At 45.2% G+C, this 26,075-nt stretch overlaps 1 protein-coding gene across 1 annotated transcript in view; it reads right to left on the reverse strand.

Annotated features, from left to right (window-relative positions):
• Window positions 1–9,962, reverse strand: part of ZNF638 (zinc finger protein 638) — a 60,114-nt gene extending 50,152 nt beyond the window's left edge. Inside the window, exons 1-3 of the mRNA XM_063135862.1 lie at window positions 8,409–9,962; window positions 5,207–5,268; window positions 1,965–2,006 (exon numbers count right to left, since the gene is read on the reverse strand). Coding sequence (XP_062991932.1) covers window positions 1,965–2,006; window positions 5,207–5,268; window positions 8,409–9,764 — 1,460 coding nt within the window. The 5' untranslated portion in view covers window positions 9,765–9,962. The remainder of the gene's footprint in view (window positions 1–1,964; window positions 2,007–5,206; window positions 5,269–8,408) is intronic.
• Between the last annotated feature and the right edge of the window lie 16,113 nt (window positions 9,963–26,075).

A 26,075-nucleotide genomic window follows, 5' to 3' on the forward strand; every position in this document is an offset into this window, starting at 1 on the left:
CATTTATTTAATATGAAAGGAATATTCCATCGTAATAGTTTACAACATGCCCTTTTTCTTTGTGGAAATGAAACTAGGATTTCATGTAAGTTTAACACTAATATTTATTTATTTATTTATTTATTTATTGCACTTATACTGTATACCACCCCAAAGCCAAAGCTCTCTGGGCAGTTTACAAAGATTAAAAGACTGAACATTAAAAATCAATATACAAAATTTAAAACCATAAAAATATAAAAAGAGCTAACATTTAAAACAATTTTAAAACTCTCAGCCGGGCCAAAGACAGTTAACAACATATGCTGTCAAATGCCTGGGAGCATTTGATTACAAAGGTTTATAGGAGTTTGAACATTTTATTCATTAAAATTAAAAATCGTGCAGGGAATTATTAATTATAAAGCTGGAGCGTGTTCAGAGGAGGGCAACCAGGATGATCAGGGGTCTGGAAACAAAGCCCTATGAAGAGAGACTGAAAGAACTGGGCATGTTTAGCCTGGAGAAGAGAAGATGGAGGGGAGACATGAGAGCACTCTTCAAATCCTTGAAAGGTTGTCACACAGAGGAGGGCCAGGATCTCTTTTTGATCCTCCCAGAGTGCAGGACACGGAATAATGGGCTCAAGTTAAAGGAAGCCAGATTCCAGCTGGACATCAGGAAAAACTTCCTGACTGTTAGAGCAGTACGACAATGAAATCAGTTACCTAGGGAGGTTGTGGGCTCTCCCACACTAGAGGCATTCAAGAGGCAGCCATCTGTCAGGGATGCTTTAGGGTGGTTTCTTTAGGGTGGATGCTTTGGGGTGGATTCCTGCATTGAGCAGGGGGATTGGACTCGATGGCCTTGTAGGCCCCTTCCAACTCTGCTATTCCATGATTCTATGAAATAGGATGAGGGCTCATTAAGATGTTACTTGACCCCCTCAGATTCTATCTCACATGCTTCTAGGAGCAGGCTTCATACCCTTCCTTCACCATTTCTTTGGCCAAAAGTAGAAAATAAACAGAAGAATGAGAACCCTACCTGTCTGAAATGGTAGAGTGAAAACAAAGATGGATTTGAAAGAGGGAAACACATCAGGGCTACTGGCTTGCAAAACGTATTTCAACAAAGGATGATGCACACAGATTTACTCTATCTAAAAAAGGGAAGGGGGAGTAGTGATTCTGGAAGGCAAGCATAGCCTGAGTGAAAGAAGCTAAATGATGCAGTAGCCACAGAATTTGGTGTTCTTACAGGCATGGCCATCAAGGCGTACAGAAGGAGTGTGCCCCTACAGTTCTGGTATTCATACTGATGCCATTTCTACCGTGTAAGGAAAATTTATGTGATTCTCCAAATATTCAACAGGCAGATAAGGCCATATTTCCACAGACGGTGCTCTATAAGTAGAATAGACCAAGATTAATAGGTTGGTGCTGCTATGTGCATGCATTCCGGATCCATTCCAGAAAGCACCTGCAAAAAATCCACAGGACAAGTTGCAATACAACTATTAGAATTCCTGGGCTTAAATAATATTGAGTGGGTTCAGATGATTAGCAGGGGAAACAACGCAGTATGGGTTGCTTCCCCTGCCCCCACTCATGCCAGCAGTATGACTGGCATTTCCCTAATCACCCGTGCCATGCCGCAAGTTGCCATATTTTCTGAACCTGGTGTGCAGGGCAGCGGTGGTGATTTCTTGCCCAGCCTACAACCCATGGCTTGCAACAGAGGCTGTGGGGTGGGTGAAAAGCCACGGCCACCATTAATGCCGGTCATGCGACCATCATGGATGGAGGAAACAACCATACTGCATTGCTTCCTCGTCTGAATGTGGCTGTTCCCTCAACCACAGAAGTATGTCCCAATTCACTAAGAATAAGGAAGTGTAACCATCAACACACCCTAAAATAATAATAATAATAATAATAATAATAATAATAATAATAATAATAATAATAATTTAAAAAAGTTACCTTTTTGATGAGGAATGGGACTCTGGATTCCAGTCAGGATATCTGTTTCAAGAACAAAACTGTCAGTACAAGAAGCTAACCAACTGCATTACTGCTTTAATATTACATATTTGATATTATTTTCATTGTAATGTATTACTACGGACAACTATCCTTCTTCCTTTCCTGTGATGTCAAAGGTAAAAAACTATGCCTTCCAGATACTGGCTGGCACCTCCATTGACTAATTAAACCAGACTCAAAGAAGCTGTAGTGATATTTTAGAAAGGTTTAAAGGTGAACAGGCAACAACAGTAACCAACTTCCACTAAAAGCCCACATTACTGAATGAGAACGTATTATCTGCATTACTCCGGCTCTTTCCCAGCAGCAACTAGGGCCAAGGCCTACGGGTGGACCCCAGTTCAGCGTCTGTTTCAGCACACAGTCAGCTGATCAAGGAAACAGCATAAGGTGCTGCCAAGGAAGTTACCCGTTTGGTGTCTGTCTGTGAACAAGCCGCTCTCCCAGGTAAGCCGCACCTTTTGTCACCCTGCCCCTCTTCCTGAGCTTGACACTGCTCTGCATGTTTCCTCAGCTTTCTGCTATTTACTTCCAGCATCATGGCGCTCGCCAGCCTTCTTTCTCTGAATCCCTCCGTCATTCAATGCCTCTCATGCTCCCTGCTTCCCTTCTCTTGTTGCCTCTAGAATTACCATTCCCTCTTCTATAAAACAATCACCCTCCATAACCTTTTCCTATCTTGGTCCTTCCAGCTACAAGCCATCACTGAAACCTGGCTCCTGCCCTCCAACACTGCCACCTTTTGGGAGGTCTCGCCATCTCCCACACTCCTCGGTCTGAGAGTCATGGTGGTGATTTTCTACCTTTGCAGTTCGTTCTTTGCATTTCTGCTACTTACTGCCATCCTGTCTCCCTCTCAACCTTCATCTCAAGATGCTGATGCTTGATTGGCCTGGCCTCTCACCCCACCTCACCCCACTGTCCTTGGTGATTTTAACATTTATACTGATAATCCCTCTTGAATTACCAAGAACTGCTGTTTGCCTAACTCACCTTAAACATTTCCCCATCTTAATCAATGGCCTTCTCATGCTCATTGTCTCTCTACTTTGCAGCTTCTGCCTGCTCTATAGATCTTGCATTTATCACTTTCAATTCATCCTGTCCTAAACTCCTAACACGCTTGTTGCACTTTCCATATGAACTATTTCCCACTCTAATCCCCAGACCTGGCTCACTCGTTCTTTTTGGTGTCTTCACTCTTGCTTTCATGCAGCTGAATGTCTCTGAAGGAGAACAATTCAGTTGCCTAACTCCGTCCATTATAAATCCACACTGTGCTTCCTATTTGCTATTCTTCCTGGCGAAAAGAACACTACTACAACTCTCTTTTTTCAAACTCCATAAATCCTCAGCCCATCTCTACCTCCCTCGGACAGAGGTCAGAACCTCCAGAGCCTGAGTACAGGCACTGAAAAGACCTTATCCCTATTCCCAAGTAAGCACGGTTCTGGGGATGTTAAGATACACAAGCACGCCTTTGGTGAGAAGGCCTAGATCAGAGCTTTCCAAACTGTGTGCTGCGACACAGAGTGTCGGCTGCAGTGTGTAGGTGTGTCGCGCGAACATATTACAATTTATGTATGTGTCCGTATCTCTTATAAGGGGTTAGTTTAACCTCCGGTTTGCTAGTAAAACTTAATTACTGTGTTGCGTAAAAAGTGTGTCACCAACATGAAAAGTTTGGAAAGCTCTGGCCTAGATGGTAGAAACTGGTCCCAAACTGTAAAGGAGTTTAAAAAGTCATCATGAACTCTTTAAACTGGGCCCAGAACCAAACCGGAAACCAGTGCAGTTCTTCCTAAGATGCAGCAGCCATTAACAGCAGGACTGCCATATTAAAAACATAAGGGCAGCTGTACTGGATCAGACCAGAGGCCTATCTAGTCCAAAATTCTGTTCTGGCACACTCCTACTCATATTCCCTAGCAAATGGCATTTAGAAGCATAGACCCTCTGATACTGGAATCAATTATAGTTTCCTGAAACTTTCCATAGGCAGACACTCATACAGCACACTGCAGTAGTCCAGGCATGATGTAACTAAGGCATATATCAGTGAGGCTGGATCTGCACCCTACAGGAACAGGTACAGCCAGTGCACCATCTTAAACTGGGCAAAGGTACACCTGGCCACAGCTGAGACGTGGGCAGCTAGGATCAAGGACAGATGTAGAGGAATCCCCAAATTACAAACCATTTTGGTGCATTCTCAAGGTGAGTGCTACCCTATCCAACATAAGTTGGACCCTAATTCCTGGGTCAGCTCTACTGACCAGGAGCACCTCTGTCTTTTTTTGAATTAAGCTTCAACTTGTTTGTCCAGAACCAGTCCGTTACAACTTTTAAGCAGAATGTGGCAGACATTTTAATCCCTTAAAGCATTTTAACCCCAAGCTCGAATCTTCTCTTTTAACTTTAACAAATTTCCTCACTGTTGAGAAATTTCCTCTTTTGAAATTAAATGTGAGTCTGCTAGACTTTCTAGACAATTTTCCACTTGTATACATGTTGAATTTGACTCCCAATCAGTTCAGCAATATTTACATGCTAACCAAATCCTAAAACATTATCCATCATTAAACTGAGAATTTGAACACATTCTTTTCTACCATCCTCAGAGTTACATTTCAGAACTATGGCAAATCCATAAGTCCCAGTTCTTGAAGGTTTGGTTGCCCTCACACTGTTATTTTTCCACTTACACTTAAAATCCAGTTTGTGTGTTCTTTTCTTGTGTGAAAAGGAACACACAAACAGGTATGTCCCGTCCTAAGCCTCTCTCTCAGACTTATCCAACTTTCCTATGACCATAAAATATCAGGCCAGATGCCACTAGGTTTTCTCCTAATTGTTTCATAATGCCGCAGTGAATCCTTGGAAGAACATGAAAAATTTAACAAATACAGAATTCTTGCATCTGAGGTGGCGCATATTGACTCTGAGCAATTGTCATTCCCTAAATTGAAAGCTTCGACAATTTTGCTTTACAAACACTGGAAGACATTTATAAGCAAACATTTAGTTTTTAGCGTACAATTATGTTAGATCAAGCTGTTTGAAGTTATTAGATATGCAATCCACATCCCACAGAATTCAATGGTTGACTTTGAGTACTAAATTAAAATGACTCTATTAACCAAATCCATCACTGCATAATTTGCACACAAAGTCCTTACTGTTGGCATAGCTGACGACAGTTCTCTAGATGGGCAGAAGTATTCTGATGCTGGATCCAATCCTACAGGAAGAAAAGGCAGCCCCAAATCATTGATAGAGAACTATTGTTAGTAATTACATTTATATTCCGTCTTTCCTTCAAGAAGCTCAAGTTAGTATACATAATTCTCCCGTCCTCCCCGCATTTATCCTCACAACAACCCCAAGATGTATACTTGCCCAAAATTCATACAGAATGACTCAACTTTCTTCTATCAATATGATCTACAAGGCAGTTTAGGGAGCACACACTTAAAAGTCATCTGAAATCAACATATTCAGAGTACTGGTGTTCTGCATTAATTCAAACCTGTCAAATTCATGACACCTGAATGCAGCACAGTACTGTGGCCTACCAAGTACTTAACTCACTGTTTTACACAGGCTCAGAAGGATCCACTTATTGACAGAAACACCACAACTGTCACAAATACAGCTGCAATGTATTTCCCGGGATAAAAAGAACAATGATGCAGAACGATTCTGGCTACCTGTTCCAGCATTAGTCTCCATACACGCACCTGGATAGTGCTACAAGATGAGTAGGCATTAACAACTGGAGGGAAGAGGCAGTAACAGGCATACCATACTGTCTAAAGGAATACTTATGCTCAAAGTCTTTCTGTAATCATGTGATTACAAAGATACACGACTTCTTTGTAATAAACTCTACATAATTCTACACATTTTAAGAGACAAGACTTGAAGTAAAATATTTCTATAAAAGAAAAGTATTTGGGGCTGCTAGGAGCATGTTATACTGATTCACTGACTTCCTATAAAGTCCAAGAAAATGTAAGCCTCCGTTTCCCAATCTGGTCATTACAATCAAACATTTTACTAACAATACCTTCCTGGTCACTATGTTCACTTGTCAAGCATAGGTCCAAACAGAGGATTATTTTTGGCTGACTCAAAGGTGTAGAATCTCTGGACGTTATTAAAACCCCAAATATTTTCCAAAGGAAGGGCAAGGCCTCCCATTTCAGCAGACCTTTTTTGTAATTGAAAGATATGTTTAAAAAAAGGCTGAAAACATATGCTCTATTCAGAACATAGTATATCCATAGAAAAATGTTTAAATAAATTATATTAGCATTTTGTTTAGCACAATTAGTAAAACATGCAGGAACTCTGGATCTGTTGAGTAGATTTAAGACAAACAAAAAGGTCACTTTGACACCAGGTTATTCTATTCCAAACCAATCCCCATACTGCAAGAATTATTGTTTGTAGCCAGCTCCAAGCAGTGGTCTAGTGTGTCACCTTTCCTTCCACCCTTCATATCCCTGAAAGTTTTTCAGTATCTATGTAGTTATATCTTGGAGAAAATGCATTTGGACCAAAAAGCTGAAGGCCAGGGCATTCTGGCCTCATCCACCAGCCAGGAGACCAAGTACCAGTGGGAGGCTGCACTCTCTGCCTCCCAAGAAGAACATCATGGCAAGGGGGAGACCAAACTGGCCCCATGCATTGGCCAGTCCCACACTCACTTCCTTCTTTCATCCCCGGTCCCTTGACTTTTTGTATTTTGCCTATTAGACTGTGAGTCTGAGGACAGGAAGTGTCTTTCAATATATGTACACCACTTCAAAAAAATTAGGAACTTTATGACCAAGTTTGCATGGTCAAACAACCCATGGCCGGCTTGTGAGCAAGCCAGAACAAGCTGGCTCTCAACTGCTCAACCGCTTCTACTTTACTAAATAACCTAGGAAAGGTCACAAATTGTGCTTGCTTACAAGCAGCAAATAGCTGTGGGTCAAGTCACAGGATTCCTCTGCAATACAGTAGGGCTCATATGCTTCATAAGGCAACACAGGACCAGGACAACATGAAGCATCTGTGCTGGTTTCAGGCACTCCATCCTCCCCATCTGGATTTAGGCCTGAAAGATGCTGAAAAAGTGTGGGTGCGTGGAAAGTAAGCCAGCACATCTGTGACATTGCACAATGTCATTATTGATCACATGGCACGTCTGTTACAGTATTAGCTATAGCTTCAAATTTCCTGGCTTTGTGGAGACACCCTATGAGGAAACACTGAAAGAACTGGGCATATTTAGCATGGAGAAGAGAAGACTCAGGGGAGACAGGATAACACTCTTCAAATACTGAGAAGGTTGTCACACAGAGGAGGGCCAGGATCTCTTCTTGATCATCTCAGAGCGCAGGATTTGGAATAATGGGCTCAAGTTACAGGAAGCTTGCGGGAGTTGCCATAGTCTGTCTTGTCATCTGAACCCAGGTAACAGGGGTTTAACCCTCAAACATCCCCTGCTGCCTGGGTTCAGACAAAATGACAAACCATGGCAACCTCCCAACGGGGGTTGAATTATTCTAAATGACCATCGGCACATGGTCACCCTAGCTTGAATATAAGCCACAGTGGGCTACGATGATCGCGAGAACCATCTCCATGTCTTTTTGATCTAGCTATGCCTTCCTTCTCATGCAACTGAATAGTTCATCTTTCATGCATAGGCAGCTCAAGAGCTCACCCTGTGGCTGGCGAGATCTTTAAACTACTATGGGAGCAATCCTATGCATGTTTATACAGAAAAAGTCCTACAACTCTCAGCATTCTGCAGCCAGCCTTGCAAGGTCAGAGTTGGGGGGCTGCATTCCTGAGGGAGCTTTGTGTCCATTTTCACAGTGAAAGAGCTAACACCTCTTCTGCAGTTTAATAGTATAGCTGGTATTTCCATGCTATCACTGAAGAATTTGACGTAAAGCTGATTCATTACCCGCACGCACCAATATATACTTTTTAGTATTTAGATGGAGCTGTTGTATGGGCCATGGGAGCTTCTAGGCCCAGTGCAGCCCTCAGCCAACTCTGTTTATATTAAGGGACTATTCCCTTGACATGGAGCAAAGCCTAACTGTTCAACTCCCGTTCTCAGGGATAGGAGTGCAACAACCGTTGCAATCCCCAAATACCTCACTGCTACTGCTGTGGTTCTTTAGAAACAGCCAGTCACAACAGAAGATGATTGTCCAAATTAGATGAAGCATTTATTTCTAATTGCCTTGTCTGGTGGATATTTTAAGGGAATAAAATCTACAAATATCCACAAGCCAACTAAACCCCAGTGCACCGAACACGTTATGTAAAAAAATGTATGCGATCTGAGTGTGGATGGATGGGGAATTGACTCACCTTCAAATGTCTACATTCTACATTACACAGAGAACACATATGTGGAAATATTCTTGGAGATGCAGCGTAGTAATCATTCATCATCGATGGAGTTGGCAACCTCTTCATCTTCTGGGCATTGGCCTGTGAAAAAACTTCAAGCCAAGAGGCTTTCACCGCACCAAAAGGAGATTCAATAGGATTCTCAGCTTCTTTCTGGAATTTTTTCTGGCCGCTGGTAGGTCCAGGTGGAGCATTAGGAGGATTAGCCCTGGATTCATGATGAATCCTGTCATGCCTGTTTACACCCCCAAGCATTTCAGGTAAAAATGGGGGTGGTGGCTGGTTCATAGGAGGCATTATGGGCTGGGAAACAGATGGAGGCGGCAAAGCTTGCTGGACTACAGGAGGCATCACAGGTTGAGGCATGGGTGATACCACAGGCGGCATCACGGACTGGACCGCTGGAGGTACCCCAGCTCCTGCTGAAGGGAGGCACAACCCAGGCATCTTGTTTGAAGAATCCCTTGGGAAGAATGACTGGGTGTTTGGAGTGCTTCTCTGGAAGCCCATCTGTCGTATTAGTTCTTCAACTGCATTCATTTGTTTACTGGTGACAGTGGAGGGTGCAGCAGTCACTGAAGAAGTCTGCTGTGCTTGAAACCCTTTCATACTCTCCTCACTCGGTACATCAGAATTATAGACTTTGACTTCAAGTGGACTTTCAGCATATCCATACTTGCTTTCATGACCATAATCAATGACATTGCTCTTGACCATGGAAACACGGCTATCATCACTATGAAAACTTTCCTTTTCTCTGCTTTGAGCAGGTAAGCCAGGTAACTGGCAAACCATTTTCCGCATTCGGATGTCCCTCAAAATCAGAGGCATGTTTTCAGGTGTTAGCTGATCATCTGGATAGCGACTAAGTTCCTCCAAGTCTTCATTAGATAAGCCAAAGCTTGCTAAGATACTTGAGGCACTCTCATTTGTGTAACGGTTCTGAACTTTTGTGGTATGTTCCGCAATCCTTCCTGAAGTAGGCTGACCCCGGCTAACATTTCCAGGTGGAAACTGATTATCCCAATGGCTAGCACATCCCTCTTCTTTCTGCTGCCGCTCCATATTCATTCTCTCTCCAGCTTGTCTCGGATCCATTCTGTGTTGAGCGACCTGAATGTTCGGCCTGGGGAATTCTGCCCTCATTTCTGTTCCCATGAATCTCTGGGGCATTCTGTGAGAAGGATTAGATGGGAGCTGTCTTTGAAGCCCATCCGGTCCAGGTCCCGGCCCCTGAAAAGGCCCACGTGGGATTGGACCAGGTGCATTAGGTCCCCTTGGCCTTGGAGGCATGTTTCCTCTAGGGTTAAACATGGCAATTTTCAGGAATGCCTCATTTAACAAAGCATAAGATGCCACAGAGTGGTTTGAAGCAAGTGAGTTCAACTGATGAAGAGCCAACTGGGTCTTAATCTGAGCAAGCTGTAAAGGAGGAGGGCCCAACAGAAATGGGCTGGCAATGCCAAGGTTCAGAGAATTCACAAGGGGTGCAAAACTTTCCAAGAACACCACAAAGCTGAAAGTTAAACACACAAAAATTAGATTACATTTATCTTTTAAACCTATTTTCTAAAGTGGTTCTACTGCCTGTAAGGAAATTGTTTGAAAAACTCATTAATTCCTTTTTCAAATAACTACTCATTTTAGCAAATGCATTCATACACTGATGGTTCTTACATAAGTATGTTGTTTATACACTATGAGCTTTTAATCTAAAATGGTGGAAATGCTTCTCCTGATGCTTAGGTGATAACAAATGTGTTCATTCATTTTGCCACTTTTATTTTAAGCTTATTTATTTATGGTACTTTAAAAACACCCAGTAACTGAAGTTTTCTGGGTGGTGCATTAAAGACATACAGTACAAAAATTAAAACAAAGCAAAAATTAAAACAGCACACAATGAAGTTCATAATGTAGATGCCAGGTAAGCTTCTCTGGCAAGAGCATTTCACAAGAGGGGTGCCCCCGATGAAATTGCCCTCTCTTGTAGCCAGCCACTCACCTCACCTCATTGGCAGGGGCACCAGGAGGAGGGCCTCAGATGATGCTCTGGGTAGGTAAATATGGGAAATGTCCCTGCAGATAATCTGGCCCCAAGCCATTAAAAGCAGCACTCAGACCAGCTGCCAGTGCAGATAGAACAGTACTGGGATTGTTTATAAAGGGCGGGATAAAAATTGGCTAAAGGGCAGGATAAAAATGCTAAAATAAATAAATAAAGTTGATGATGTTAGGAATGATAAAGCATTGCTACTACATTTGACTGGATTACTAAACAAGGAGCACATTTGGACTTGATATTGGGAAACTACTTTCATATGTTGCAGATCACCATAAGATATTTGGTCCAGAAGTGCTATCAAGGAGTTTGCCAAGCATATTGCATCAGCAACACGGTGGCAGGCCAGCATGCGATAGAACCTATGAGTACTCTTATTATTAATTACCGTATTTCTTCGATTGTAAGACGCCATCGATTGTAAAACGCACACTAATTTCAGTACCACCAACAGGAAAAAAGCTTTGATTCTAAGAAATAATAAATGCACTCGCGATTCTAAGACGCGCCCCATTTTTAGAGATGTTTATATGGGGGAAAAGTGTGTCTTAGAATCTAAGAAATACGGTATTATATTATTATATTTATTTGTATCCCGCGTCTCGCGCAATACTGGGGCTCAAGGCCACCTTATAAAATTTAAATCATATACATTTTAAAACCTATGAAAACAATTATACAGAAGTTAAAAATATATTAAATACATTACAATGTTAAAACATTAAAATACATGACAATTTTAAAAGTCCTTAGCATAGACGGAGGCCCAGATTTTTCGCCAAAGGCCTGCCGGAACAAAAAAGTTTTTGCCTGCTTCTGAAAGTACATCAAGAGGGGAGCCAGTCTCGCTTCCCCAGGAAGAGAGTTCCAGAGCACTGGAGCAGCCACTGAGAAGGCCCTCTCCCATGTTCCACCAGGCACGCCTGTACTCTTGTTTCTCACTTACCTCTGCTTACTCCATCTTTTGTACTAAGTGAAAGTAACAGATAAGTCTGAAATACTACACACTATCCAGAATGTTAGAATCTCTCACTTTCAACCGTGCACTGCAAACTAAAATGAGTAACAATTATTTTGCATGAAGCAAGAATTAAACCATGATAGCTATATATTACTTCCAGTAAAGGGTGTAAGGATTGAGCATGGTTTTCCGTGACCTGTTAATACCGGATTTAGCACGGACCCAAGACAAGACAAAGAGGGCTCACAAACTGTAAAGCAAAAAGCTTTATTAAGACTAAGGGTAGGGTAAATACATAGGAAGACTAAGTAAGAATAATTTGAAAACATGTATAGCATAAAAAGCCAGTAACGCATAAAACAATAAAAACTTAACTGTTGCTACTTACTCACAGATAGGGCTTTGCGCCCTTCATTCTGGTTCTCTCCACATGTTCTGGCAAAAACTAGACAAGAAAGATGGGGCGGGTCCACAGCTATAAACCTTTCCCCTAGTTTCTTCCTTTCGCCCACCCCCTTCCAGGTGGTTCCTTTGTTTCATACCCCCTTTGTCCTCTGGGGTGAATGGCTGGTCTTCCTTCCCCCTCCAGGTGGTTGGCTAGGGCTTTGTCATGCAGATTTGGTGCATAACCATGCTAAATAGAACTACCCTTCTGACCTTCGGTTCCCCCTCCCTTGGCCTCCAGGTGGCCGGCCAAGGTTCTTTGACATTCAGAATTTGTATTCACTGATATCAGGCTAACTACATAACCCACTGGTCTTCTGCTCAGCGCAGTCTATCTGTTCTCCTTTACAAAGGGGAACATGAGTGAAAGGTAGCTATTTGCACTCATGTCCTACACAGCGTGGATAAAATTTTAAATTTTCTTAAAACAATTAGTAAAACGAGCCTAGGTCAAAGATATCATCATGAATACTAATTATACAACCTATATACGGATATAGGAGATTAACTGATCAGATGGTGTGCAGAAGTGTACTCTCGCTCTCTCAAGGCCTTGCATCTCTCTAAGTGCAGACAGAGGTTAATCAATAGAGAATTTAGGGAGACAGAGTAGATCTGAACAAAGAGGAGGAGTCTGGATATAAATGAAAGAGATAGGGGAGAGGAATAGAAACTGAAACCAAAAGTAAACAGAACATACTCATGCAGTCCTTACTCCTGAGAAAACTTCTCCTGCAAGTATCTTCCACTGTAGAAAGGAAATACCTAACATGGCAGCAGCAGGCCGTAAACAGACCCCATTTGAGAATGTTTTGCTGAAATTGCCTAAACTTTTTTTTTTTAAAAAAAAACTTTACATGTACCTAAAAACTGAAATAGTTAACCATTCAAAAATCCATGTGTGTGTTTTGTTAATGTTGTTGTTGAAGGAAACTAACCAGAAGAATAAACAATATTATTTATTTATTTATTTATTACATTTCAATACCTCCCAATAGCCGGAGCTCTCTATTATTAGTACAATATAAAAGCCCATTTGGTGGTGGTGACTCTGGCACATCATGACAAAAAAATCACGATTACTTGAACAGTTGGAGCTGGTTCATCTCCTGAATGACTTCAGAAATTCATTCTGCTTTAGTATTATAGTGACCAAATTATCGTCCCAGTTTTTGATGAAAATTAACCTGAAAACAATTCGGAGAACAATTCAGAATAATTGCTTGGTGTGTACTTACCTTCTAATGAAATGTACATCTCTGATTATGTATTAAGGTTATACTGAACAATAATGTACTTCTGCTAAAAAACAATAATTAAATAGGATCTTCCTCACTAGTGATTTAAACTGTGATTTAAATAATTAAAATTGAGTCCTTCAGAGAAGTCATTTAAATAATGATTTAAAACAATTTGATTTACATCAAATTAACCCAGGAAGTATGTGGGCTTCCTATAGCAATCTGGTTGGTCAGTGTGGGAACAGAATCCCAGTCTACCGTATCTTCTTGAGTTCAGACATTACACAATGGGGCAAAAAATCCCAACCAGGAGCTAGCGATGGCTAACCAAGAAAGAGATCTTAGAGTTGTGGTGAACAGCTGAGCTAAACAGAAATCTCAACCCAGGGAATAGGCAAAATCCATGTTAGGCAACCAAAATCATCCCGTGAGGAAAGGTTACAACATTTGGGGCTGCTTAGCTCAGAAAAAAATGCAAGCAATAGGAGATAATAGTACTTCTTCACACATTGTATAAACTATGGAATTCCCTACCACAAGATTTTGTAATGGCCACCAATTTGGATGTCTTTAAAAGGCTACTGGACAAATTCATGATAAGGTGATCAATGGCTTCTAGGCATTGTCGTGTTTCTAAAGCCCTCCCATTGCAGTGCGAGACAATAAAGAGGTCTGCCAAGTAATCCACAAAGCTTGATTCAGACATCTCTTCGCACCTGAAGGGAGCTTAAACACTAGGAACTTTCTTCTAAGCTAAAACTTGGCTAACTATGAGAGACAACTGTCTTTTCAACAAAAGGGAAAGTCTTTTCTCTGAGTCCCTTTAACTTCAGGGAAGATTTTTCTGAAGCAGCTTTTGCCAAGAAGCTAGCTGAGCTGATCGCTTCTGGCCTTCTCTTAGCTCCGCCCATTTGAACTTGGGGCGGACTCTGGGATCGGCTAACTCTGGAGTCCCTTCCCCTTCTGAGGTTTGCTGAGTTCCCACAGACTCTGAGTTGTTAACATTTTCACCAATAAGGCCAGGTGAAGATTCAACCATGGTGGGTGAAGAGCCTGAGAGAATCACCTCTCCCACCTCCTGTGTAGGCTGATACATTTCTAGTTTTGTTTCTTCGGCTTCAGAATCTGATTCTGATTGATAGCTTGAAACTCCTTCCCCCACACAAAGGGGAACAGGCTTGATCATAACAGTCATGATGGCAAATTCTGCCTCCAGTATTGGAGGCAATATGCCGATATTTATCCATTTTCTGGGGAACATGATCAAGAAGCCACTATTGCGCTCATATCCTATTTGTGGGCCTTTATATGCCGACAGTTTGTCACTGTGTAAAAAGAATGCAGGACCAGATAGGCCTTTGGTCTGATCCACAATGGCTCTTACGTTCTGATGATGTTCCCATCAATATTTATATACTACAGATAAACCCAAACAAGACTATACTGATACTTTCCTAAACTCCATCGACATCCCTGTTCTTTCAGAGGAATATTGTTTTCTTGAATCCAATAGCAGAAAGAGAACTAAAATTTATGACTGATAAACTTTAAAATGGGAAGACTGCAGCAGTTGATGGCCTACCTAGTGAGTTTAAAACAAAGTTCAGAGATTTCCTTATCCCACATTGAACTACATGATTCAATATATTCATCTCTCAAAAAAACACAGTACTGTGTCAAACTATATATTTAAAAATAGGCCAATTAAAACAGCAGCAGTTAAATCATGAAAACAGCATAGAATCATGAGATTCAATAGAAAGTTAAGAGGAACAAAAAAATTTTTAAAGCCTGTTTAAGTCACCAATAAGGGAGCTGTGCACACTTCCTAAGGGAAGTCCAAAAACATGGACCTATCAAAAAAAAGGCCCTGTCTCTGGTCCCTGCCTGTCTGATGGTTCTATGAAGCCAATCACAGGGCCCAGGCAAGTTCCTATGGTTGTAGGTGGTCCTTCAAATAACGTGGGTCTCAAACAATTCAGTACTTTAAAGGTCAACAACAGCACTTTACAGCAAACCCAGAAGTGACAGGCAGCCAATGTAACTTGCACAGAATTATTATATGATCTGAACATCTGGTCCCCAGAAGTATCCTGGTGGCTGCATTCTGTACCACATGAGTTTTCCAAACTTTCTTTAAAGGCAGCCTTATCTAGACAGCATTACAGTAACATAACCTAGTTATAATCAGAACATGTATAACTGAAGACAGGTCCTTTCTCCAGGTAGGGTGAAGCAAGTTAGCCGACAAAGCCACCTGTATTTCCATGGATAGCACTAGGTCCTGAGCAACTTCTCGATTGTATACATGGCTCTTCCATTCAAAACCAGTTGTAAACTTCCATTCAGATCAGTAGTATTCCCAACAACTGTACCTCTGTGTGATCTGATTAAGTTACAATCAGTTTGCCCTGATTCATCCCAGAACTACCTTAACACCTAGTTAAGATTTCTACCGCTTCCTTGGGCTTAGAAGATGGAAATGATAGGTACAGGTGTGATACTTGATTGTTCCCAACAGTTTCATGTTCCACATGCTTTTTTAACATCTACAACTTAGAAACCAAAGGCAAATTGACCATGGAGTGGAACAGAAGTACCCCAGCACCACCTTCTGGAATCCCAAGTCCAGGAAGGACTGGAATCATTGTAACACCATGCCCTCAAGACCCATTCTGGAAGTGCATTCCAGAGGGAGACAAGGTTTGATGATATTGAAAGCCATGAAGAAGTCCAGGAGAACCAAGTTTTGTTTTGTTTTTGACAGGGAAGGATAGAAGATAAGAGTGGGCACGCACATGCCTAGACCAGAGACAGCCCATCCTGACTTTCCTCTCTTATTTGCATTTTCCTTTGTAAAGAGATCTTACTATTCATTCTTCTAGATAACCAAGTGTGTGTGTTCATGTAGAGTTTCCCAGATTTTAGTGTAGCTCTGCAAAGAAATGGAGATGCTCAATATAGATGGTAATAGTGCAGCACAATTCACTTCCAATAAAGTGCAACTTTGAAGCATTATAACACAAACCTCAGCTAAAGTATAATAGAAGAAAAACACCACCAAGCAACACCATATTCACCAAAGTGTGTGTTTATTGATGAAATGTTGATACAAATTCAGGGATATTAGTCTCTTCCTACACTTATGAGCTTTGAAACTACAAATTTACTACAAGGATTAAACCTTAGCTGGCTCTAGGAAAGATCCATTAACAAAGTGTTCAATAAATAGTACAGATGGTGAACAGGGTTCAACAATCTTGCTTGTCCCCATTGCCTTAGTGAGGGGGCAGTCAGGCTTTGACAAGTGAGACAAGCCCAAAGCTTCTTCCCAAACCTGGAGCTGCAAAGGAGAGGAGAGGAACCCCAGCCTCAAAGTTCAGCAGAAGCCCGAGATATGTTTTGGCTCTACACTTGTTGAGTGCCTCTCAGGTGCAGAACCATAACAAGCCCCCTTCTCCAGCTCCAAGGCAAAAAGGGGAGCAAGAAGCACAAGGTTTTGCATCTGTTCCTGACAGATGCTCCGGTTTCAAACCATTCAACAGGTGTAGGGGCAGAAGAAGCAGAGGCACCTCCTATCTCCAGCTCCAAGCTGAAGGTCAGAAGCAGAGTCATGTGGTTTACTTCTACGCCTGATGGGCATCCTGAGTGCCCAGCAAGCTCAGAATCAAAGCAAGCTTCCGACTACCACCACCACCACCACCTCGAGTGGTGAACTGGAGCAGAGATGGGGGCACTTTGCATTGGACAGAATCCCCCTCCAAGCTTAGACCTGCAGAGAGAAATTAGAATTTTCCATTACCTTACTCTGCATTTCAGAAGCACAGCACAAGGTGAGGGACAGGACTGTGTTCCATAGAAGGGAGGTCCTGACAGCAGACCAGCCAAAATTTGTCAATCCCTGATTATGAGCACCAAAGAAATTCAGTACTGTAGAAGACAACCTTTACGTTACGCATCAGTGTCATACTTCTGTTTACTATACAGGACTCGACCAAATATAACTGAGAGGGCTTTGTACCAACCAATTTTATTTACGTATTTGTACCAACCAATTTTATTTATGTATTTATTTACATCATTTGTATACTGCCCAATTAATAATGTCTTCTGGGCAATTGACAACAATAATTTATTCCAACAGTGAAACTTCCCTACTGCAAACATTGGCAACTCAGTGCCCACTAAGTTGGTAGTGTAGACCAGAGAAGTTCTCCAGGAGTCCCAAAAAGTGTGATTTGAGAGCATAACTACAAAAACACTCTAAGAAGAACACAAATCTAGGAAATATTAGATGTATCTGAGACAAGTCTATGTAGGTGGGGGAATACAACCTTGAACAGAAACCAGTGATGTAAAAGTATTGATTGAAACATTAAAAACACATCCTAATTTAACTCCATATTCTGCAACATTTGAGCGCACAAACACAAAGACCTTCAATGACGAATGAAGAATTGTGAGCTGAAAAAGGAAATTAAGTGTCAGGCATTATTATATCTGAACCTTGCTTCAGAGTGCACAACCGCTAATGTCTGAGTGTACCAGCTACAAAACGCCTCATTATAAACTGCTGTTAGTAACTCCAAGAAATGGAAGATTTAGCTATCCACTAGAAGCAGCAGGAGATTTCTCCAAAGAACATAAGAAGAGCCCTGATGCCGGATCAGGCCAAGGGTCCACCTAATCCAGCACTCTGTTCACACCGTGGCCAACCAGCTGTCAACCAGGAATCAACAAAGCAGAACATGGAGCAACAGCACCCTCCCACCCACCCATATTCCCCAGCAACTGCTGCACACAGGCTTACTGCCTCGAATACTGGAGATAGCACACAACCATCAGGGCTAGTAGCCCTTGATAGCCTTTGCCTCCAGGAATTTATCCAACCCCCTTTTAAAGCCACCCAAATTGGTGGCCATCACCACATCTTGTGGACTTTGTGGACTCTCAAGAGGCCTCCCTTGCACAGAGTACAACTATATGCGGGGAAAGAATTCTAGCCCAGTCGTCTCCCTGACACGCCAGTTTTGTAGATGGAGGGTTTTTCTCTATGAAGGAGGACCGATCCACCGCGATGCAAGTGGTACAGCACAGCCAGAGCCTGAGCACTGCAGCCAGAGTGCCATGTCCACAGTTCTTTCCCCCACAATGTATCGCTCTTTAAGGCGAGAGGCAGGGCTGAGCCCCAGGCCCTATTCTGAAAACTACTCACGTCCACTGCCCCCTGGAGCATAGCGAAGCGCCGAGGTGCCTCTGAGCATGTGCAGGCTCCAGCACCGCGGGGCGGCCAATCCGCACGCACACACACACACCGGGGATTAGGAAAGGAGGGGTTTTTTGGTTTGTTTGTTTAATGCAGGTGCAGCCGGTGTGTGTGTGTCTGCTTTTGTTCCGAGAGGGCGGCAGCGGCCCATGTGCCACCCCTAGGGTGACCCTATGAAAAGGAGGACCGGGCTGCTGTATTTTTAACAGTTGCATAGCAGGTGTCATTTGTATATATGCGGAACCTGGTGAAATCCCCTCTTCGTCACACCAGTTAAAGCTGCAGGAGCCCTGCCCTCTTTTACATCTGGTCACTCTGGTATAGCTCCTGCAGCTTTAACTGTGGTGATGAAGAGGGGATTTCACCAGGTGCTGCATGCCTACAAATGACCCCTGCTGAAATCCCCTTTTCTATGCGGCTGTTAAAAATACAGGAGCCCCGTCCTCCTTTCCATAGGGTCACCCTAGCCACCCAGCCCCGGCAAGGAGAAGGGTCGCCCCGCCATCGCAGCATCGCCGCCACCCTGCACGCAGCTCGAGGGCAGGAAGCCGCCGCCGCCGCCGCCGTGGCCGAGCTCCGCCCGGACACCGCGACGCAAAAGCGCCTGGCATCCCTACGCCGCCCGGCATTTCTACAACGCTCGCCATCACCGCGGCGGCCCTGACAACCTCCCTGCCAGGTACGCCGGTGCGGACACGTCCCCCGCTCAGGCGGCGGGAGGGGAGGGGAGGGGAGGGCAGGGGAGGGGGCTTCCCGATGCGTCGCTCGGCCTCGGCGGGGGCTCGGCCATCCTCGCCTCATCGGAGCAGCTCCCCTCCCCCCTCCCGCCGCCGCCGCCGCCATTTTGTGGCCTCCTCCCCCTCAGGCCCCGCGTCGCCCTTTACCTCAGGCAGTCGCTGGGCCCAAGCGGGCGGCGGCGGCGCTTCCCTCACGCCGGCTTGGTCGGGGGCGAGGGGGATCGTGCGCGTCCTTCTGCCGCTCCTCCCTCCGGAGGCGCGAAAACAAGCCGCGCTGAGGCAAAAAACGACACCACACCGAGGGCCGTCTTGACCGTGTGCGCATGCGCGCTGCCGGAGTTCGTGGGAGGGAGGAGGGAAACCCGAACGACAGTTATGTCCTTCGTAGACTCGGAGAGGGAAAATGGACATGGCGCGCATGCGTAGAACCCAGAGCGGCACTGGCGCACGTCCGAGCGCATGCGCTTTCTCAGCCTTCGGGGAAGAATGGCCACCGCTAAGCGGCAAAACGCAGACGTTTTACGTAGCGGCGGCCGCGCATGCGCGGAGGGATTCCTCTGACGCCAAGAGGCCGCTCACTTTACAGAGTTAAGAGTTTTGTAGCCTCCAGAGCACTTCCGGTTCTCATTCAAGCGCAGCCGTCATGAAAAGAATACTGCTTTTAATTTAAAAATATTTCGAGGGTGCCTTTCAGGGTAGGAGCTCTCCCAGGCATGGCTCTTCTTATGTAAGGGTGTTCACAACAATAAAGTGGACCAATACAGTAATAAGTCTGCATAAATTTCATCAAAACAACATTCAGCAACAATAAAAGCATTTAGCCTAGATAGTACTGAACACCTACAACAAAATATAATCCGCATCAGAGGTAGTAAGCCTATGGGTACAACAGTTGCTGGGGAACATGGGTGGGAGGGTATATTATTATTATTATTATTATTATTATTATTATTATTATTATTATTATTATTATTATTTGTATCCTACCTTTTGCCCAATGCTGGGCCTCAAGGCGGCCTTACAACGTTTAAAACATACATGGGGGGGACGGGGACGGCAAAACCATAAACGTTTAAAATACACAACAAAATTATAAGACTATTTATTTATTTATTTCGAATATTTATATACCGCTCCCCTTTGAAAAATTTCGGAGCGGTGTACAAGGTAAAATGAAAATAAAAACAATAAAACAGTTAAAACAAAATTTAAAAGATGCAAAAACAAAAGCATTAACAAAGATGGGGGGCCAGATTATTCTCCAAAGGCCTGCTGGAACAAAAAAGATTTAAAACGTTTATATCCCGCCCTATATCATTACGATATGTTTCCATACAAAGTACCTTGCAAGAAAGGGGGAATTTGTAAACAGCAGGTGGGGCCGGGACCACGGGAGGAGAAGGTGCCCAGGGGATCTGAGCTGCCCTCCAGAAATGCTCAAGCACAGCAGAATGCAACGCCAAGCCTCTTTCGACTGTCAGAGGGGAATTGTGTGGCCTTTGGAAAGCAGATTCCTGCCGGCTAACATCCCTCCGTGCACATTTTGTCAGACTTCGTACTCATTTACTCCTCTGTTTATTCCCATTTGTATCCTAATCTGTTTGTTTTTATGGCTCCAGGCATGTATGAACGTATTTTAAAAGAGATAAAAGGAGACTAAGTGAAATGTACAATAAAATGCTCCGAAGATATAAACCGAACCAAAGGTTAAACCTACTCAGTAATCTTCCCAGTCATCTCACCAGCTGCCAAATGCCAAGGTAAGAAGAGACTTGGACATGTTGAGTCACAACTCCAGAACATGGCATGACGTGAACAAGTGCCGAGGAGTTCAAGCTCCCGCCCTCCTGGAGCGCCTCTTAGGCACCAAGACGACGCTCATTTGTGACGCACCAAGTCTGACATTTGGCACACTGTGGTTTGCCCTTGGATCAAGCCGTTTTTGCACACTGGAGGCAGCCACAGTTCTCCAGCATCGGTGATTTGGACAGTGCAGTGCAAGCGAGAGGTGCCCGCCACAGGCTTGCCTGTACTTTTAATGAGGTTCAAAGAGATCATAGAATCATAGAATAGCAGAGTTGGAAGGGGCCTACAAGGCCATCGAGTCCAACCCCCTGGTATCGTAAGTTCAGTTGGTTGTGGCTGTGGGCTTAATACCACAGTCTGTGCCCCTGGAGGATGGTGTGAAGATTCCAGTAAGCCCATGGTCATGGTCAGACCATTTCTTGGAGAGGTTTGCAGGGCCAGTGCTACCATAGAGGCCACTCAGGCGGCCGCCTAGAGCGCCAAGCTAAGAGGGGCGCCGGGTGCCGTGCAGCACTCACGCGCGCTGTTGGCTGTGAGCCGGGCCGGCCCAGCCCGAGGATTCAGCTGGGCCTGGGCGGGCAAGGTGGTGCCCCATGCCCGCCCAGCCAAGGCGAAGCCAGGGACACTGGAAGCCGCCCTCCCAGAGCCGCTCTAGCCGCCCAGAATCCGCCCTCCCAGAGCCGGGAGGCCGCCACCAGAAGAAGAAGGAAAAGCATGTGGCAAGCTCGACCCTGGCCCAAGCCAGCCTCTGCCTTACTCCCGAGGACTGGGTCGCCTTGCCTCTCTCCTCAAACAGGCCACGATGTCCAGGCAGGCGGGCAAGCGGGACTCCCTCTCCCTTCCCCCAGGAAAGCTAGGGACTTGTGGACTCCGCGCAAGGCAAACTCTCCTGCTTCCCAATCCTGCGCGCGTGGATCAACGGGACTTGCATCCGAGAAAGCCTTGCACCGGGAGGCACCAGTGCGGCCCGATCCGCCTATGCCTCCTCACTCAGAAGCCTTATTCTTCCGAGTAAACGTGCGGAGGGGATGGGGACGCCAGGCTGCATAGCGGGTTGCGTTCGCATGGAAGTAAGTCCCGGTGAATTCCAGATGGCTCAGTCCCAATTCGAAGTGAGCCAGTCCCAGCTCTCCACTCGGCGCCCACGTTCGGACTTCCATGCAATTTGGTGAGGGGTGCAAGTAGCTCACCTTGCCTAGGGCACAAAATAGTCTGGCACTGTTCCTGGAAGTTTGGTATCATGTTGGTAGTTCCCCCCTGCAGGAGTGGAGGACCCACTGGACTCTTGGCTTCCATAAGTGCCTCCGGACACTTATGGAAGCCACGGGATTCCTGAACGCTCTGCGGGAGTTTCAGGGAGATTCTGCCAAAGCTGTAGCCTCACTGTGGAATGGCGATATGCAACGGGCTATCAACACAATCGCTCTATGGAATTCACTTCCACAAGACGTAGTGATGGCCACCAATTTGGATGGCTTTAAAAGCGGGAGGGATAAATTCCTGGAGAAGGCGATCAATAGCTACTAGTCCTGATGGTTATACACTACCTCCAGGATCAGAGGCAGTAAGCTTGGATACACCAGTTGTTGAGGAACGTGGGTGGGAGGGTGCTGTTGCACCGTGTCCTGCTTATGGGTCCCTGGTCGACAGCTGGTTGGCCACTGTGTGAACAGAGTGCTGGGCTAGCTGGACCCTTGATGTGATCCAGCCTCAGGCTCTTACGTTCTTGAGTGCCGTCTCTGGCCTGTATAAACCTGCCTTACTCCTTGGCCTTGCAGGGAGCTGCAGGCGATGAAACAGGCAGAATGACAGCTAGAGCACAAAGTCTAAAAGACTCTTAAGCAAGGAAGACCAAACACCTGTTAGAACATATAATTATTCCTACTGCATGGCGGTGAAGGCAGCCAAGGCAGCTGATTTTGCCACCTCCATTACACCATCTAGTAGCCAGTCAACAGAGTTATTCTGTGCAGTTTGAAGTTTGGTAACATCTGTCCTGGTGAATAAAGTGTCAGAAGCCACGGATTCTCACAGTAATCAATTGACTTGGCACTTTGACGGTAACGTCGTTCATCTCAGCTGTAGCCTTGAGGCCAACGTTATTGCAGATTCCGTCGAGATTTCCAACATGCTCTCTGGTTTAGATCCATGGGATCAGTTTCAGCTTTTGAGGTGTGAAATCATGGACTGGATGCTGGTAGCAACCTTGATCTCTGCTCATCTTGACTGGTTTGAGCAAGCTGGGGAGGCCTGAGCTGGGTGCAGTATGAAATGGTCTTTCGTTATAATAGACTAATCCGCATCTCTGTGCTACAAATATTATTGAAATGATAGAAAGCAGTTAACGCTGCGATTTTCTGCCAAATTGTATGCATATCATTTTTGCATACAATCTTTGCATATGCAATTTTTGTGAACCGCCCAGAGAGCTTCGGCTATTGGGCGGTATAAAAATGTAATAAATGTAATGTAATGTAATGTAAAGTATCATTTATTTTGGGTCACCGTTTCCTACCTCAATCCCTTGGCATCCCCAGACCAAAAAGCTAAATGTACAGGAGAAGAACAGGGGAAATGGACCCAAGTTCAGTTTCGTTCACACTAGGAGTGTGAGCTGTAGCTTCACAGTAGTTCACATGCATGTGTGAGCAAATGTGTGTACGTGACTGTGTGCAGATAAGGACAATTGTTTGAGTTAGAAGGCTGGAAAGAATGAAGAGCGGAGTTGAATGGGCTCACTTAGTACAATTTTCATTTGTTCCAAAACTAATTTACGTGTTTCAGCTTTCCCGTTCCAACCATTTGAGGTATATTTCTGGATGACCTATCCTTGGTGGAAGAAGGAGAGCTAACTTAGGTGCCCACCATTCCCAAATGCTCCGCAGAATATCCCAGACACACAGGATACTCTCAGGGTGGGGGTCTGGGGAGGAACAGAAGCCACGGTCAACTCTGCTATCACCACACTCGGGGCCGGTGCTACCATAGAGGCCACTCAGGCCTAGAGCGCCAAGATAAGAAGGGCGCCAGGTGCCATGCAGCACTCACGTGCGCTGTTGGCTGTGAGCCGGGCTGGCCCAGCCCGAGGATTCAGCTGGGCCTGGGCGGGCGAGGTGACGCCCCATGCCCGCCCAGCCGAAGCGAAGCCAGGGACACTGGGGTGGACTGGGCTCCACGTTCAGACTTCTCTCTGGAAGCTGCCCTCCCAGAGCCAATCTAGCCACCCAGAAGCCGCCCTCCTAGAGCCGGGAGGCCACCTCCGCCAGAAGAAGCAAAAGCACGTGGCAAGCTCGACCCTGGCCCAAGCCAGCCTCTGCCTTACTCCCGAGGAAAGGGCACCGGGTCGCCTCGCCTCTCTCCTCAAACAGGCCGCGATGTCCAGGCAGGCGGGCAAGAGGGACTCCCTCTCCCTTCCCCCAGGACAGCTAGGGGCTTGGGGACTCCTTGCAAGCCAAACTCTCCTGCTTCCCGATCCTGCGGGCGTGGAACAACGGGACTTGCATCCGAGAAAGCCTTGCACCGGGAGGCACCAGTGCGGCCCAATCCGCCTGTGCCTCCTTACTCGGAAGGCTTATTCCCCCGAGTAAACGTGCGGAGGGGATCAGGATGCCAGGCTGCATAGCGGGTTGCGTTCGCACGGAAGTAAGTCCCGGTGAATTCCAGACGGCTCGGTCCCAAATCGAAGTGAGCCAGTCCCAGCTCTCCACTCGGCGCACACGTTCAGACTTCTGCGCAATTTGGGGCGGGGGGGTGCAAGTAGCTCACCTTGCCTAGGGCGCAAAATAGTCTGGCACCGGCCCTGACCATACTGCCCTTGCAGGCAAAAAAAAAAAAACCAAAACAGGACACGGAAAGAACAAAATCTAATAAAAACAAAGTAAACTTAAAGCATGACAGAACACATGCCATGTGTAAGACAAGCAACTGGCACACCCCTGTTCCTGTGTCTACTTTTGAAGCTCCTGTTTCCATACTGGCCTCTTCCAGCTTGCGCCATCTGGCCTACATTCATCAAGAGCCTCACCAGGCGTGACGGTGTTTCCTTGCATTAAATCAATTTCACTAACTAGGTTTCACCAGCTGGCCTTTAACTAGTGGAGAGAGGCTTGTGTCCAGACCTGACGCTTCTGTGCAGATCTCTGCAGAGTCCACGGCATGAATTCCCACTTATAGATCAAGAACACGATACGATGCCCTAACTGGCATGAAAACTCTCTCGCCATGAGCGTGTCTAGTCCCCTTTAAAAGCTATTAAAGCCAATGGCCGTCCCCAACTCATGTACAGGCAGGACAGTTATCTTGAGACCCAGAAACCACTGGTATGCTAGTGGGCTTATTCCTGGGTCTCACAAAAAAGAAAAGAAAAAAAAGATGAGTTGGTGAAACTGCATCTGCAGACAGCAAATGAGGGTTCACTTGACAGAATGCTCCTCCACATTAAACAATTTAAAAATCCCTGTGTGTAGAAATCAAGCATGTCAGCGAAAAGGGACCAGGCCTTGACTTCTCGGTGTTTTTGTTTTCATAGAATCATAGAAAAGCAGAGTTGGAAGGGGCCTACAAGGCCATCGGGTCCAACCCCCTGCTCAATGCAGGAATCCACCCTAAAGCATCCCTGACAGATGCTTGTCCGGCTGCCTCTTGAAAGCCTCTAGGGCGGGAGAGCCCACCACCTCCTGAGGTCATTGGTTTCATTGTCGTACTGCTCTAACAGTCAGGAAGTTTTTCCTGATGTCCAGCCAGAATCTGGCTTCCTGTCACTTGAGCCCATTATTCCATGTCCTGCACTCTGGGAGGATCAAGAAGAGATCCTGGCCCTCCTCTGTGTGACAACCTTTTAAGTATTTGAAGAGTACTATCATGTCTCCCCTCCATCTTCTCTTCTCCAGGCTAAACATGCCCAGTTCTTTCAGTCTCTCTTCATAGGGCTTTGTTTCCAGACCCCTGGTCATCCTGGTTGCCCTCCTCTGAACACGCTCCAGCTTGTCTGCGTCCTTCTTGAAGTGTGGAGCCCAGAACTGGACGCAATACTCTAGATGAGGCCTAACCAGGGCCGAATAGAGAGGAACCAGTACCTCACGTGATTTGGAAGCTCTACTTCTATTAAT

Source organism: Elgaria multicarinata, chromosome 10 (assembly GCF_023053635.1).
Source record: "Elgaria multicarinata webbii isolate HBS135686 ecotype San Diego chromosome 10, rElgMul1.1.pri, whole genome shotgun sequence".
In the NCBI taxonomy this organism is placed as follows: domain Eukaryota; kingdom Metazoa; phylum Chordata; class Lepidosauria; order Squamata; family Anguidae; genus Elgaria; species Elgaria multicarinata.